This window comes from Acanthaster planci, linkage group LG06 (assembly GCF_054643075.1).
Source record: "Acanthaster planci isolate LZ-2023a linkage group LG06, COTS_SCS, whole genome shotgun sequence".
Taxonomy (NCBI): Eukaryota; Metazoa; Echinodermata; class Asteroidea; order Valvatida; family Acanthasteridae; genus Acanthaster; species Acanthaster planci.
The window spans coordinates 21,098,896-21,114,715 of NC_141782.1; the positions used below are offsets into that span (position 1 = coordinate 21,098,896).

At 41.9% G+C, this 15,820-nt stretch overlaps 1 protein-coding gene across 1 annotated transcript; it reads left to right on the forward strand.

Moving 5' to 3' along the window:
• The first annotated feature begins 685 nt into the window (after positions 1-685).
• LOC110986634 (monocarboxylate transporter 13-like) lies at positions 686-14,587 on the forward strand. Its single transcript, XM_087138468.1, has 5 exons — positions 686-2,148; positions 8,111-8,400; positions 10,738-10,881; positions 11,066-11,947; positions 12,301-14,587. The coding sequence occupies exons 2-5, from the start codon at positions 8,163-8,165 to the stop codon at positions 12,450-12,452; spliced, it is 1,416 nt and encodes a 471-aa protein (XP_086994594.1). The 5' UTR covers positions 686-2,148; positions 8,111-8,162; the 3' UTR covers positions 12,453-14,587.
• Positions 14,588-15,820: the final 1,233 nt, after the last annotated feature.

Consider the following 15,820-nt stretch of genomic DNA (forward strand, 5'->3'; position numbering starts at 1 on the left):
CGCCGCACAGGGCGCAAATAAATATGATTTAGGAATATGAGCCGATGCAACTGAGTTTTTAGTTTTCTAACAAACACAGATAAAGGTAATGATTTGAGAGAACCATCAAGGCCGTTCCAGTACAAGATACCTTGATGAATAACATCGTTCTCAGCCAATGACTTCCTGTTAAATTGAACGTACACGTTTCCCCCGCTTCGAGTAATTATGAATGTTAGATGCTAAAGTAAAACAAGAAATAAAACTGGAAGGGAGTAGATTGTGCATAAATTTGTAATTGAATTTTCCTGATTAAGTTCGTATAAATGGTTAACATTGCAATAGATTTCATTTGGCAAACAACGGAGCAGAATGGTCACGATAGCCAGCATTCCGATGATGTGGACCGCTCGTTCTTGTAGAGTGAGTAATTTGTTACATTTGGATGTCATGCAATTGAACAATTTAAATATGGTAATATGAAGGAATTCTACAATGTCAATAAAATCTTACTAGGAATGTAGGCCTGTTATCTTAGACGATTTATGATTACCAATATTCTTGGATTTTGTTCTGTAGTTCATGAATATGATATTTTCATGTAAGGTATTCATCAATAATTATACCAAAACTTGGTACTTTTAACCTTTAAACGTTAAACACATACAAGATTCTTCTCATAAAAGTGAGTGGATTCAGTTCCTATGAAAGTAACCATTTACTCGTCGAGGTCACCGGCATATCATTAATACACAGTGAGAGTTTCTAAAATCGGAGAAAATGGGACTCGCGGAAGCCAATTTGTGGGACATTTTTTCGGCCATAAATGGGAAAAGTGTTCCATTTTTTCACGTTAATTTTGGAAGACGGTTTTGTCACCTATTGTTTAAAGGTTATAATTGGGGAAAAATTTTCTTTTCCCTACCTTTTTAATTTAACACCCAACTTCTCCATAGGCTGCATGCGCAATGGTGGGAAGGGTTGGAACCAACACGGCGCAGCAAGATCGTACCCATGGAAACGAGGTTGTGCAACACCATATCATGACAAGCTGTGCCTAGCCCGCGTACGCCGCCAAGTTATACGTTGACAATACTTTTAGACTAAATCCCCAAACTTCCGACTGTAAGAATAATCAACAGTTTGCAACCGGCGCTTTATTGTGTGCTGGAGAAAATCCCCGTAAATGATTTCCTTGTGACTATATTGGTTAAGTAGCGAGCAGGAGTTGGTCACAGGAAACAGAAAAGAGATGAACCAACTGCGACATGGAGGGACTTGTGTAACACACATCGTGACCTATACCGGCCTTTGTCAACCTTTTGCCGAAGCCCATTCAAAAGTCCTCTATCATATTTTGTTTTTCTTCATGTACAGCTGTTTACCAATAAGAGCTTTTCTTAATGCATAAGCATACCGGCTGGGACGCTATTAGATTTTTAGACAATCGTTCAGAACGTTTTGACATAGGCCTAAGCGCCGTAAAATTGAAGCCACGTGGCAAATGCAAACTTCAGTTGGTTACAAGACATCGTATTCCTTCAAAGGTCGTTTGGAAAGAAAATTGATATTTTGAAAAAGCATGGACAGTACTCAGCTTTTTGAGTGAACCTAAAAACATTCTAGTCCAAACTCCAAGAGCCATGGCCTACCATATAGGCTACACGTGTTGATTCACGTTCCAAGCCAAGCAACTCATACCTTCCCACCGGAAGACTTCGAGGCACTTCAGACAACAAGGGTGAACTCAAGTGGCGCAATTTCTCACCTGACAACGATTCTTTACAAAGCTTTTCTATACAGCGTAGACAACAATATCAGTTGTAAAAACGAGACAAAGTTTCATCGGTGCAGAACGGAGTTGACCAGATTACCATAATAAAAAGTGGGTCTACGGGTTACAGTGCTGTTGCACTGCCTAACATGGCGGCAACTGCGCATCAGTGCACGGTTTGTTTTTTTTCGCGAGCTGCATATATTACCTTCATTTCGTGGGCAAATATCCGCTCAGTGTCACGGCCGCCCGCCTGTATATTATTATATTAAGAGAACCAGACTGAAGGTGTTATAGGCCTAGTGAAGGAATACAGACGCTCTAAACCGAAGATATTATTACCTCACGCTGAAGGATATTATTCTGGAATATGAGAGATTCTACGAAGTATACTGGTAAGGGTCATCCATTTTTGTCATCATTTTCACGAGCGCACAAACCGTACGCTGGGGGGAGGGGATTCATTGGTTGCGTACAATTTAGAAACGCTAAAAGTGATAATTGTTACAGACTGGCCGGTTTATGCTTCATGCCGCTACATGCGCGCAGTCTGATTGAATTTCAATTCCTGTTCAAGTTGCAGTGTGCACATTGTGAAGGCTGTTTCACATCGTTCCAGACCAAGCGCAATGGAAGATCGGGTGTGCATGGTAGTCCTCGTGTAGAGAAACCGGCCTACACTAGTCGTGCGTGCGTGCAATGCCCATTGAGCAACAATAATCGTGTGTTTCTTGCCAGGCGGTAGCAAGTTGGATTCTCAGCGTAGGGCCAGGTGACCTGCTCTGATGTCATGGACGTTGTTTTTGAGTCCTCCTGCCACCATTCTCTGGTCGTCCACTGTTCATTCATTTTGTACTCTTTTGAGGGGGAGGGGGGCTGGGAAAAAAACTTCTTCTGTAACTCTCTTCTTGATCTGTTCACTAGTAGGAAGAGTCCCCAGCTTATGGAGAAGCGGGAACATCTCTTAAAAGATCAGTTTGCAGAGGGGGTTCATGACGTTATACTTCACAAGTATTTGAAAGCAAGCTTCATGAATCCCCAGACATTGAATTCTTTGCCTTGAGAACTGAAGCTTCCTCCTCTTTTCCATGCTGTAGCCATTAGTAGACGGTTTGCCAAGGAAGAACCGAGTATCGGATCACTCCTATAATGGTCAAACAACAAGAACAAATTGATCATCAACAAAAAAAAACCTGATGAGTTAACTGGTCTTGTCCAACAACTTTCAAAGCTCAGTCCACACTCAAAGGCAAACGTCAAACAACTATGACATACACATTTGTCATAAAACAGGACACACAACAGAAAAGTGTTTCCAAAGGAGGCTGAACTTGAGACACATGATACCATCCGATCGTCGAGGAACTGAGGAAATCTGTGAAGACTCAATCCTGATCAGGGAACTACCTCCTCTCTCCGACCAGGGTCCTTTGGAAGAGAGGAGAGTTACAGACCCCTCTTATAGTAGTTCTCATGTTTGAAGCAACTTCTTCTTCCAATGTCATAGGTCAGTGTCCAACACTTTCAGTCAAACTGGGGACTGTCGAGACGACAAAAGCAAGAATTAGCAAAGCGTAAGAAACACTTTGACGGCAGAGCTAATCCTAACACCTTTAAAGTAGGAGACCTTGTCTACCTTCGACAACATCATAAAGGTAGAAGCCAAATTCAGGACCACTATTTTTCCAATATTTATAGAGTCACACGTCACCATTCTGATGACTCCTACATTTACACCATCGAATTAGCAGATGGCTCTGGTAATCAGAAGACTGTTAATTCTTCAGAACTTCAACTTGTTCCTATCTCTTTAGTTGAATTCTCTATTCCTCCTGCTCGAGAGGATTCTGGGCCTTCCAAAGATGACACTTCGTCATCTGACACAGAATATGAAGTGGAGGTATTCTTACCCAAGGATGACGAGTATATTGTAATACTTTATACTGTACGACTGTAATACCTGAGCTCCACCCCAAAAAAATTTAAAAAAAAATTTAAAAAGACCCATGTATACCTACCCAGCAACATTTTTCAATATTAAAAAACACTCTTTTGCTCTCTGGTTCATGTTTTATCAACATTTCAAGTCCCCTCTATCCTTCTCGCCCTTCAGGCTCCCTTGCACCCATCTGCCTGTTGGTTCTCTCAGTCGCGCCCTTTAGCCTTGTTGGCTCGGCAGCCTCCACAGAAATAAAATTTAGGCCCATAAATCTACAGAAGCAAGGCACCAAAACCCTTCAGTCTACCTGTCGGCTCTCTCGCATCACTAACAAACCCCCAAACAAACAAACGAACATAAAACCCGAACCAACGACCATGACACGGCCTTTGTGTGGAGAGATATAAATACCATCTGGAATAAAACCTGACCAGCAACCAGCCAAAAAACGGCCCTGACACAGCTGGAATTAACCAAGCGAGATACTGCTTCCTTTTCATTCTATACATATGCAGCAAGTATGAGACGGAGAGAACCCCCCCTGCTTTGTGTTGGTCATTGTCTCGCAGGAATCTGGGGAATTCCTTTCAGACATCTTGGGGGGGATGTGTTAAGTAACAATAGTCTGGAATGTGTATAGGGGTTGGACATGTTTGGGGGTACCCCTCGGTCTCATTTCTTGCTGGGTATATTTCATTCTGAACCCCGTGTCTAACTGTTTGTGAAAACTGGTGCTGGAACAAGGTAACTACAATCGCAAAACTCGGTGCCTGATTTTATTTTTTCTTCACGGATAAAAAAATCCTTATTTGCGGTTTAATTCTTATTTTTCAACTATCATTTGTAAAACTGTGAAAACGGCTAAAATATTTGTGAGAAAATGAGTTTTAAAGGAGAGGATATTACAATGAACAGAATTGCAGTATGTCTCTATCAAAAGAAATAAGCTTCTCGCTGCGGCCTCATTATAATTTTTTTTAATTAAAGAAATGCATAGTGCATATTTGGTTGTCGCTGGAGCGTCATTATAATATTTTAATTCTTGCTGCAGCCTAATTATAATGTTTTTATTTTTTATGACACAGGGTAAAGGAGGAATGCTAGAATAAATGGGTTGATATTTTGGCGGGTTCGTTTCGCATCCTCCAGGATTCGCTGGGCATTTTTATTGTAACTTAATATAAATCCCGTAGGGATTCTTATTCTGATTTGCCAAGTTTTGTTGCCAAGTTTTGTCAGGAGACCTTTTCTTTCCTTGTAAAACGTTTCTCTCGCGATAATTTTTGCTCGTTCTTCGATTTCTTGATTGTTTTTATCCCTTCGAAGTTTTGTACTCGTTCGCGCTCTAATTTTTTTCTTGGAGTTCGTTAAATTTTCTGAGCGCTGACGTAATTAACATATTCTTCGTGGTAGATGTCTCCGTTGTTAATGGCCTGGGATATATATTCGTTTATCGTGTTTAGGTTGGCATCGGTTAGCACACTCATCTGGTCGTGTTTTTTAGACTTGCTAAGCAATCGTTTACTGGCGTACTTTAACAAAGCGTATGCACCAAACGTACCGAGGGCAATCCCTTATCACTAATCCACGGGTGCGCTCAAAACACCCAACATGGCTGGTATGCCTAGAGCTGCGCTTGCCACACCCAAGGTTTCGACTCCTTATTCTACGTAAAACCCTACCCTATGGCGCTCGATTATTATTTTTTTTTACTTCAGTCATGGTTTCTTTGTTATTATAAGCTTTAAAAAACCTATGAAATTTCTACCTCGATCAAAACTCCAGCGCCTTTCTTGTTAATGAGTTTTCTCTATTGTTTCTCACCGAAAATCTTTTCGCTTTTAAGTGTTTGAAGCATATTGCTCAGCACCCATTCGGCACTTCGTGACTTTCTGACTGCGTCACCTCCTGTTAAAACGCAACACAAGAAGTCTGGAGCTTAACTGTTACGGTAGTTGTCGCTGGTGGTTAACTCTCGACAGCGGATCCACAGCTCATTGACAGGATTTAAGTTTATTTTTCTCTCATACGGCCTATATAACGTTTGGAACTAGCCTACCTTTTTGTAAATTGAGCAACCTGGAGACTTCCCACCCCAACCGCTATTTCAGATTTACGTCCGTCACCATTATCGTAACTAAACTCGAGTCGATAGGTGTACTTTAGTGCTTACGCCCGGAACAGCGTTTAAAATAAATTCGAACCAATCAACGTCGTAAAACCGTGGAGGAATAACGATGCTACCACGGTCTCCAGCCTGCAAGAACTCAACCAGGGTACCTATGTGTTTACGTTGCATGATTAGGCTATTGAAACCAGTAACTAAAATAGCATCTTTGGGTTCTGTTTGTTGAGCACTTCTAAAAATTAGTCTCGTTCTTTCGTTGGAATTGTCTTCTATAAACCCTTCTTGAATAAATTTAACGCAACGTGATGAGCTTCCAAAAGCAACATGTAATTGACCTTGTTTTGTTGCTGCTGGGTAAGTCTTTCTTCTTCCGATTTTTCTGTCAGATTTTTTTTCATGTCGAAGTTATTGAATTTGTGTTGAATGAAATCAGTATATTCTCCCAGATTTCCTGCCTCGTAAGCTCGAATAATATCATTTATTACGTTAATAAACAAAACCGCACTGTCTCCGTTTAATTCTTCTTTAGAAATGTAATCGAATTTAAAATGGTCGCATCGAGATCTCGTATTTAATGGGGAATTAGGCGGTCATTGGTCTGATTTCGGTTGGATTAGTAATGTTAAAATACCCTGAGTGAAACACTACTTTTAAACGCGAATACACTTGTAACTGTCAAATTATCGATAACGTCTTGCAATTAAAGGTATGCTCGTTTTTAGTCAAGTAACAAGTGTGTGTCTTCATCTTTTTTAAAATCAAAAAAATAAAATAATTTATACGTAGTTCCTTCTGACATGGATCTCAGAATCGGGAAGTTTGACGGTTACAACAACAGCCTGCAAATTGCGACTTCAGGCATGAAAAACGGGGTTGCAAGCCGATTTCAATCAACCTGACAGCGATTTTGAGCCCAAAGAACCTACTTTAAAGTTTGAATCCGAAGAACCCAAAATAAAAAAAGAAACAAAAAGCCGTTGATCATATTTTAACGCTGTTAGAAGTACTCAACGAAGAAAAATCATCTCTGACTATTGGGGCGTTAGCTATATGTATTGGTGTCGCTTTTGGTCTTACTAATTGTTGGTTTACTAATCCTTACAAAAATTAAAGACCCCATAAAATTTTATGTGATCTTTATAGCATCCCAAGGATTTTAAATTCAAAGTCTCCTATAATTCCAACACCACCCACTATAGGTGTTTACAATTTTTGCAGTTTACGCAGTCTTTGCTGTTTAAACAATCTTTTCAATTTTCGCAACCGATGCAATTTTTACAATTTCTGCAATTTTTTGAATTTTTGTAAGAATACCATTTCCACATATACAATTTCCCTTAAAGGACAAGAAATAGGTACTAGTAAACATTGCTTTGTGATCAAGCATGAAAAATGTTGTGCTGGGTTTTATTTGATTTATTTATTGCCAAATATGATTGGAGTATAATTTTCTACCTCTAGTAACTTTACATAATAGTTTCCAACCATTTCCATAAAGCTGGTCAATTGAATTTTTTTCAGAACCCCATTTCCACATCTACACTTTTCTTTAAGCAAAACTGTTCAAGTATATAAAGACTGACATGTGCTTATTAAACCTCTTTAGATTTGAAAAATTTTCACTCTGCAATTGATGATAAAACATAAATGAGAAAAATATTAAATAATATGTTCAAATATTTTTTTTCATATTTGATTTTTTAAATTCTAACACATAAAGGTTTTCAAAAATGTATATATCTACATGTACATGGTTATGGGTTGTGGAACTTTCTAGCGATGTTGTGCCTACGGGACATCGTCAGTATTTCAAGATCTCGAAAAATGTTGATAAGTACTGTTTTGGGGGGAAGGATCTTGAAAAATAGTACTGAAAATATTGAAAACTTTGGACGGCTCCTTACGCAGCAGCTCAAATGTTAATAAAATAAAAAAATATTATTGCTTTATACTATTATAGAGCTGTGTGTGATCTACTCAAATTTGGTTATTTATTTCAGAATTATGAAAGCGACGTGCTGAATAACAGTACCACAGTAGATGTACAATGTACTGTGATATTTAATGATGCTATAGTAAGGTACCCCAAGAAGTCAACAGAAATGTGGAATGCGTACGGGGAGGGGGTTGGAGCCACTGCGTACGCTACGTGTACGGGGAGAGGTCTGAAATCTCGGCATTTCGTTCGTACGTACTAAATGGACGCCCCCAGATTGAAAAGAACCCCCAAATAAGTTATTTTACGGTTTCCTTAAACCTTCTGCGACATGTATTAATGTATGTGTTTCAGGAAATTTCTTGAGGTGCTAGATATAACTGACTTCGATCACTGAGCGGGCATCATGGACGTGGGAAGTCAGGTTGGTAGTGACGGTCATAGTGAGCGACAACCCTGCCTGGCCCGGCCGTGTCGCTGGGGTCGGATCGTGGTCTCGGCCTCCTTCTTCGCGTTCTTCCTCGAAATGGGCTCCCTACAGACGCACGGGGTGTACATGCCAGCTCTCCTGAAAGAGTTCGAAGTCGGATCTGGTGAGCTGGGCTGGGTTGCAAGCTCTGCGCTCGCCGTTCTTTGCTTGTCAGGTGAGTCTGGGGTGCTTTAGGTCTTAGGCGAAGGAACTTCTTTTGACTGTGGACTGACCACCAATCAAATATCCATAGCTGTCACATCTGAAAACAAAATGGAACAAAAGTTCAGAAGAGGTTATGAGACGATATATGCATCCATGAAATTAAGAAATGCATACAAAATTAACAGAATATTTAGGTTAAGTATTAGTTGAGACTCTGAGCAGGAAAAAATTGTACACTCTCTCTTTTAAAAAAGTCTAACCTTTTCGTAGCTGTAGCATCCTTGGTAAAAAAATTCCACCGATGCAGCGTTATAACGGGGTATTTATTTTCCATTTCCTAAAATTAATACATCAAATTACTTAGAACAGACGACAACTGTTCTTAACGGAAAAATATACATACCCCGTAAGTATACCTGACCATAAATCATTGAATCCACGCCAAAGGCAGAAATTAGTCCGTGTAAGTTGGAACGAGTTTCAGATACTTTCGAAGAGGGCTTATGAAATTAACCCTTCCTCGAGCAAAAACCCGTGTCTCCAGCTTAGTGGTCAGACTTCCATAGCAACTCCTACAATCTCCAGCCGCCACGCCCCACTCCCCCTTTCAATGTTGACATGTCCAGCCGGAGCGCAGACCTCGCGAATAGACCCAACATTATAAAGAAGAAGAAATGGACCCAAGACGGTTGGGATCGGTTTCACTGTCGAAAATTCGGAAATGAATGAAAATAAATCAGCATCAATCCTGCAGCTCACTGTATTCAAACCTAGAAAATTGCCTTGTGGGTTCTGCGCCCAGACACATGAAAAAAAAATGTAGTGAGGGAAAAATCCAAAAGTTATGCGGTGTTGACCAAGCATTCAGGCGCACGGACTCCTGAAATTCGCTACGAATCGCAGTTACCGGCTTCCATATAGGACTCTTCTGGGATCTCGGGGTTTTAACCCCCAAAAGGGTTCGAGCGACCATGCAAGGGAGGAAACGAGACAAGCCCCTAAGCCCTGGCCGCCGAGTCGGCCATACGTCTCGAACCTGTACTAAGGCGCTCACCTGGACTTCGCGGACAGTGCCAGCCGCAGAGCTTATCCCGGTCGGCTAAGGTACTGCTGGTATTTGACGGGGTGAATTTAACGTCTCTTATAGCTACTGACTGACAGCAAGCGTTGAGAAAATGAAAAGTTACCGCTGGGATTCGAACCCACTGACTAACGACCTGAAAACCGCGACCTTAACCATTCGGCCATTTCAAAGAAGTTGCTTTTCGTAGTTCATATTAGGGAGATAACAAAACCATTAACCTTATTGTACAGAATGTTTGTGTGTAAAGAATGAGTGACTAAAACGCTACAATAGTGCATCACGTAGCAAAAATACACATTCACACAAAGGATGGTCGTCAACATTAATTTTCTCCCTGACAGCTTCTCTTTACTATTTTTAAATGAACGCACATCAACATGGGCAAGTCCCCGAACCACGTCTCTAGACCTGTCTAGGCTACATGTCCGAACTCTTTCATAGGATTACGCAAATGACACGCCATTTTACCCTTTTTTTTGGGGGGGGGGCGTTTTTCTCTAGTTTCCTTTACCGGCATAAAATGACAGCCGAATCAGGAACCCAATACTTCTGCTATAACATGCTGTGTTGTGTGGAGGATCTGATGTGTGGTGTGTGGCTCTTCAGACACATTGTCCTGTGAAGAGAACCTCTTTACAGTCAAACCCTTCTCTATAAAGAGGTAGTTGAACAAGCAATTTTCTTGTCCTATTATAATTCATTGTCAACATTGTAGACCTTAAGTTGTCGTATTTTCAGTTGTGCGAAATGCTGATGTCAAGGTCAAAGACATGCAGTATAAAGTTAAAAGCTGTCACATTATAACGAATCATTTTATTACCGTCAAACTGCCAGACACTTCCAATGCCAAGCCTATCGTTATTTTATTACAGTGATATAAACTCTGTGATAGGTGATAAGCACAATGAGTACTACATGACATGTGTTGAAGATAAGATCATGGAAAGTGAGGTAATTATAATCTGCATAGCATCAGTTCCCGAGCGCAATTTTCTCTGAGACTTGATCACCATTCCACACCATAGATCAGAGTGATGCTGTTCTACAATCCCGGCCAAAATTGTTGGGACACTACATATCAATAGACATGTATAGTTACCCTTCTCAGGTCCCCAATACCCAACTCAATGTTGTCATCTCGAGCTATAGAGCGCAGGCCGCGCATTGAAACCCAATATTGAGAGGCGGCCGGGCCCAACGAGATTTGGCCAGGATCGTAGCTACAAAACGAACAAAACTTGGCATATATTGTTAAATCTGCAGGTCCGTTTGGCAGTGTCATTGTTAAGAAACTTGAGAGTCGCCGGGCCGTCATGCTAGGAGGAACCATGATGGCTATCGGAACAGGTTTGGCAGCCCTGGCGACTACCACCATCCACCTCCTCGCTTGTCTAGGACTAATCGTAGGTGAGTATTCTGTCTGAAAAAAAAATGAAATCGAATCGAAATAATTGTTTGCATTTGGTAAGGATTCAATGCTGTTAAAATTTGTCTTGGGGTGTGGCTGGGAGGAACTATGGTTCCTAGGAGAGGAAAGCAGGTTCTGAATTTGGTGTCGTGGAACTTCCCATCATTTTGGTCCTTGATACAGGTTTGGGTGGGGCTTTGGTTCACGTGGGGCTGGTCTACGTCGTAGGACAATACTACAGCAAGCATCACTCTCTCGCCAATGGCATTGCCTTCAGCGGCATCGGGGCGGGAATCTTTGTCTTTTCGCCCCTTGTCCAGCATCTCATCGACACCTTCGGGTGGCGTGGGAGTTTCATCATCGAGAGCGCTATCGTTGCCAACTTGGTCGTCATGGGAGCCCTCTTTCGTCCAGTGTCCAGATATAAAACCAGACATTTCCAAGATGCTGAGGCTGTAATGGAGAGTGGATTTGAAAGTGATGAACATGCTGGAAGTGAAAATTGTAACGGTGATAGCAGGGAGTTTACAGGAGGCGGACTAAAGAAGCGACGCAGCCTCGGGGACCGGGCCTGGCTTCGCCGGTGCAGGAGGTACGGCTTGTGCACGTTGCTGTCGGACTCGCCGTCTCTACTGCTGCTTTACCTCGCGTGCTTCCTGCTAGAAGTCGGGTGCTCAGCCATCATTTTCCATATCACCAACTACGGCCGGGAGACCGGTTTTGATGCCCAGCAGGCCTCGCGACTGCTGTCCTACTTCGGTATCGGGGGAGTTGTCGGCCGCGCCTCTCACGGCCTGTTACTCAAGATTCGACGCATCACGCCTTACAGGATGTTCGTAGCGGCCCTGCTCTTATCCGCGCTGTTTGTCAGCCTGATCATTGTGCCGAAGTCCTACGGCGGGAAAGTTTTCTTGGTGATTTCCTTTGGAACCACAAGCAGTGTGCTGTTTCCCCTCGTGGCCGTAATCATACGACAGTTTGTTGGTATTGCCAACCTTCCACTGGCCTTTGGTCTGTCCATTTTCTGCAACGGTGCTGGCACGGCGTTAGGAGGCTATCTAATCGGTAAGTGTTCGTGTACACAAGCAGTAAGTGAGTTTGAAACTAAGAATTCCCTCGTGTATAGTGAAATAGCTTTAACAAAAATGAAAGGGGCTGTTGAGCACAGTATCAAAGGACGGAGTTGCGGAGATTAAAATGATCAATTTGTTTGCAGCACAGAGGCTCCCGAAATACAGTCCATTGCCGACCCCCCCTCACTTTTGACAAGCAATCAACGTCAATGATGATGACATCGTGTGGAGGGAAAAGCTTAAAATAGTGTGCAAATAATTTTAGTGGCGTAACGACAGACAGTGGTACACGTACATGATTATAAGTTAAACCAGAAGGATTCTTATGCTTGGTTAATTTTGCAGGGGTTATGAGGGACGCACTCGGGAATTACATCGCGGCATTTTACCTCATCGGTGTTTTCTTCATCATTTCGGCCGCTGTCTTGCTGTTACGACCCCTGTTTACGTGCTGCCGGAGACGCGCGAGCAACTCGGGAACACGAGATGTTGAATGAACGACTCCAACACGGGCGTTTCACAATCCGCCCCGAGCTGAAGTGCACCCCCAGTCGGCAAAAGAAAGACAGGTGGTTACAAGCAGGTTCTTGCTCGCGTTCTGGTGCCAGACCATACATGCCGCAATAAATTAGTTTCGCATATATTTGCGCGCCTCATGGCGCGCCTATGCGGGGTACCAAAAAACACGCCCTTTTTGTTCTGCCGGGAGCATGCATGCCTCCAAGAATTATTTTGCAACGCGTTGACCAATCACATTGCGCGAAATCTGTCGACCAAATGCGCGTTTGGAAAGGGTTGACAGATTTCGCGCGTTGTGATTGGTCAACGCGTTGCAAATTCTTGGAGGCGCACTATTGTGAATCGCCCGTATTGAGATTTAAACTCAAGTTTAAAGTGCCTTACATCTGATTCAGACAAGCGTAACAAACTCACGCCGAACCAAATAGAATTATGAGCGACTTGAGTTGATCCAAATAAATCTTGGTTTAGACAAGCACATTACTTCAACCCGCGCATAGCATGGCAGCAGATAATTAATTTTATACACACAATTTGCTTCTTGTTGCGTCATTTTTTGCTTCATTTTTGTGACAATATGGACGTCACAGGTGAAACTGGCAAGCAAAACCTAGGCCATGTGTATGAAACAATGCATATTATGAATATGTTGTTGGAAACATAATTTATACACAAGACAAACAGGGGCGAGCAAAGCTGTTAGGAAACGTTTACGTAAGTATGCGAAAACCTGTGTGGGATGGATGCATGGAAAGAAAAAAAATTGGACATTTGTACCTTTTAAGTGTTTCCAACGTGACTCAGCCAACCAAATTGTAAATTCTTTCAGTTAATTTCAATAAAAATTGTATCAGATTCCGATAAGATTTTGACTGTACAGACCTTTCCTTCGGTTACAAACATTAACCGACATTTTGTTTTGGTTTGGTTTGCGAAAAGTTCACCCTCGGTTGTCAACAACTTTGACCTCAAAATGCACATTGTTGAAATCTGGGACATTTCATGTAAAGTTTAATTTTTCATTATTTAGCGAGCTAATACTTGTATAAGATTTTTGCAGAACTTCGTGCATTATTGCTTTGGTTTTGTACCGTTCTCATGGCAAGGCATAGCTATGCCCATGGTTTGGCAAAACGGCACTAGTTACGTAGCAAACATGACACAGTGACGTGCGTATTGAATACACCATTCATCTCTGTCAGGCAAACATGCGCAAGGCAGCAAGTGTCCCACAATGCTTTTCGTGTCCGAAACAGCGACGTATTCCGTCACAAAATTCCTTGAAAGGTGTTTCTGTGCGCCCTGGATGGGAGGTGAAATGAGCAAATCAAGAAATGGATGTCTTGCATTTTACTAATCTTCTCTTAAGAAAAGGTCCCAATTATTAATTGATTGAATTTAATTCATTTACAGCACTTGTTGGTTGCCACACTGCATTCTTTTTCGTCGCCCGTATTGTAATATAGTTCCACAACCCAAACCGTTTCACAATTAGGGGCGGGATACCCTCCTTTGCGAGTTGAACAACTTTCTTCTCAGTGTTTGCAGCGGATGGGGTTCAGCTCGCCTAAAACTTGACAGATACGCCTATTTGTAGATAGTTTGAGAATTTTACATTTCGGGATGCCACGACCAAAAGCTGATACCGTTTACAGTATTCTGAATTTTATAGTGATTTTGGTCTATCTATTGTTGACACCTTTTCAGGGAATTGTACTCTATTTCGTTTTTTGGTAATAATGTACTGCGTTAATAAGTAAAAGATATTTGTATTTAGCTACTCACGATTTCAGAAATACATATTACTCATTGCTAAAGAACTTGATGAACGGGAATAATTGAGTACACTCTAAACACGTCCGGGTCGGATTGACCCAGAATTGGGTCCCATTCGGTATAGCCCTTTTCCGGGTCAAATTATGATCCAGAAAGGGTCAAATATGACCCGGAAGGGGGTCATATTTTGACCCAGAAAAGGGTCATACCGAATGGGACCCAATTCTGGTTCAATCTGACCTGGACGTTTTTAGAGTGTATGATCAGGCTAACAATTATTGCTAAGAGTAGCCTGCATGTGGTGAGTAAACGCCCAGAAAGGCCTATTAAATATCAACGGGTGATTGACTTCCATTCTTTCTTATTTCGTTATTTGACATCCATAAGCTCTTAAGGTCAAGAGTTTGCAGTTGTTCAGGGTGACCCGTCCATTCTGGCCGTGGGACCGAATGCAACCAATTACCTCTGTATATGCTGAGGCACTGTCATAGCCGACTCCAATTTCTTAAAGATTTGATACAAACATACACAGTCATGTTCGACCATGACCCGACCATCGTCTATCTTCAAGGAAGAAGCAATTTTCCACCCTCCGTTTAGCACAAATCTTCAGCAGTACCCACCAACACGCATTTACGTACCCTGTGACCTGGGGGGGGGGTTGACATATTGCCCCGGTTGGGAACAGTTGTCATTTTGTTTAGGAATTGAAAGCGCTTATCGAAACGGTACTACCAGCTTTCTTTTAGGCATCTTTTACGGCTAAAAAGGTTTTTCTCTTCATTTTTAGGAAAAAAAATTCAATTTGCACCAAACATCGACACGCCACTGCACATTCCCAGCATAGACATTCCTTTTTTCAGGAAACTCGGGAAAATGGTCATGTTTCTAACATGGATTATGATTTTAAGAGTTGTTCTTTAATAGACCTAATTACATAACTGATGACGCCATACATTGTTTAAATGTTGTGCACTTTCCTATAAAGCCACTAGGACGCGGTCCACTGAGCGGACGAGGAGTTAAACCACACGTACACAGAACGCAGAGTCATCACCAAAGAGGCCCATTTTGCTCAGTACAGGTACCATACCCAGAAATCACCTTGAAAACGTACAGTATTCTTCCCAGGGCGGGATGAAACCTTCCGTGGACCAGGCTTGGTCCACAGAAGGTTTCAATCTGCAGTACTGATGTGGACTCGTGTCGCTCCGGGTCCACACAAAATACGTAAAATAAAGTGTTCGAACAGTTTGAAGTATGGACCTCCAATCATTCCCAGCAACTTTGTCGTTCCGACACGCTTCTTCTGTACACGGTTTTTAAACAATGGACACTTTTGGTTATACCTTGCACGACTGAAAAACTGAATATCGGTACAAATAATTTATATTTTCATTACCGAATACTCAAAACACATTTGACCCGTAGTTGTGGGAATAATAACACGACATCTCACCTATTTTGCGAGACTGAAAACGTTATAAAGACAATAATATCCCCCACTACTCGGTCCTAATTTGCGTAACATCACGCCAAATGCGGAACAAAAAGGCGAGGCAACAAGTGA

Excerpts from the sequence above, each read along its gene's own strand:
- LOC110986634 (XM_087138468.1), top strand. The coding sequence starts at position 8,163 with ATGGACGTGGGAAGTCAGGTTGGTAGTGACGGTCATAGTGAGCGACAA. Across the intron at positions 8,401-10,737 it reads CGCCGTTCTTTGCTTGTCAG|GTCCGTTTGGCAGTGTCATT; the intron begins GTGAGTCTGGGG and ends TTAAATCTGCAG. Across the intron at positions 11,948-12,300 it reads GTTAGGAGGCTATCTAATCG|GGGTTATGAGGGACGCACTC; the intron begins GTAAGTGTTCGT and ends TTAATTTTGCAG.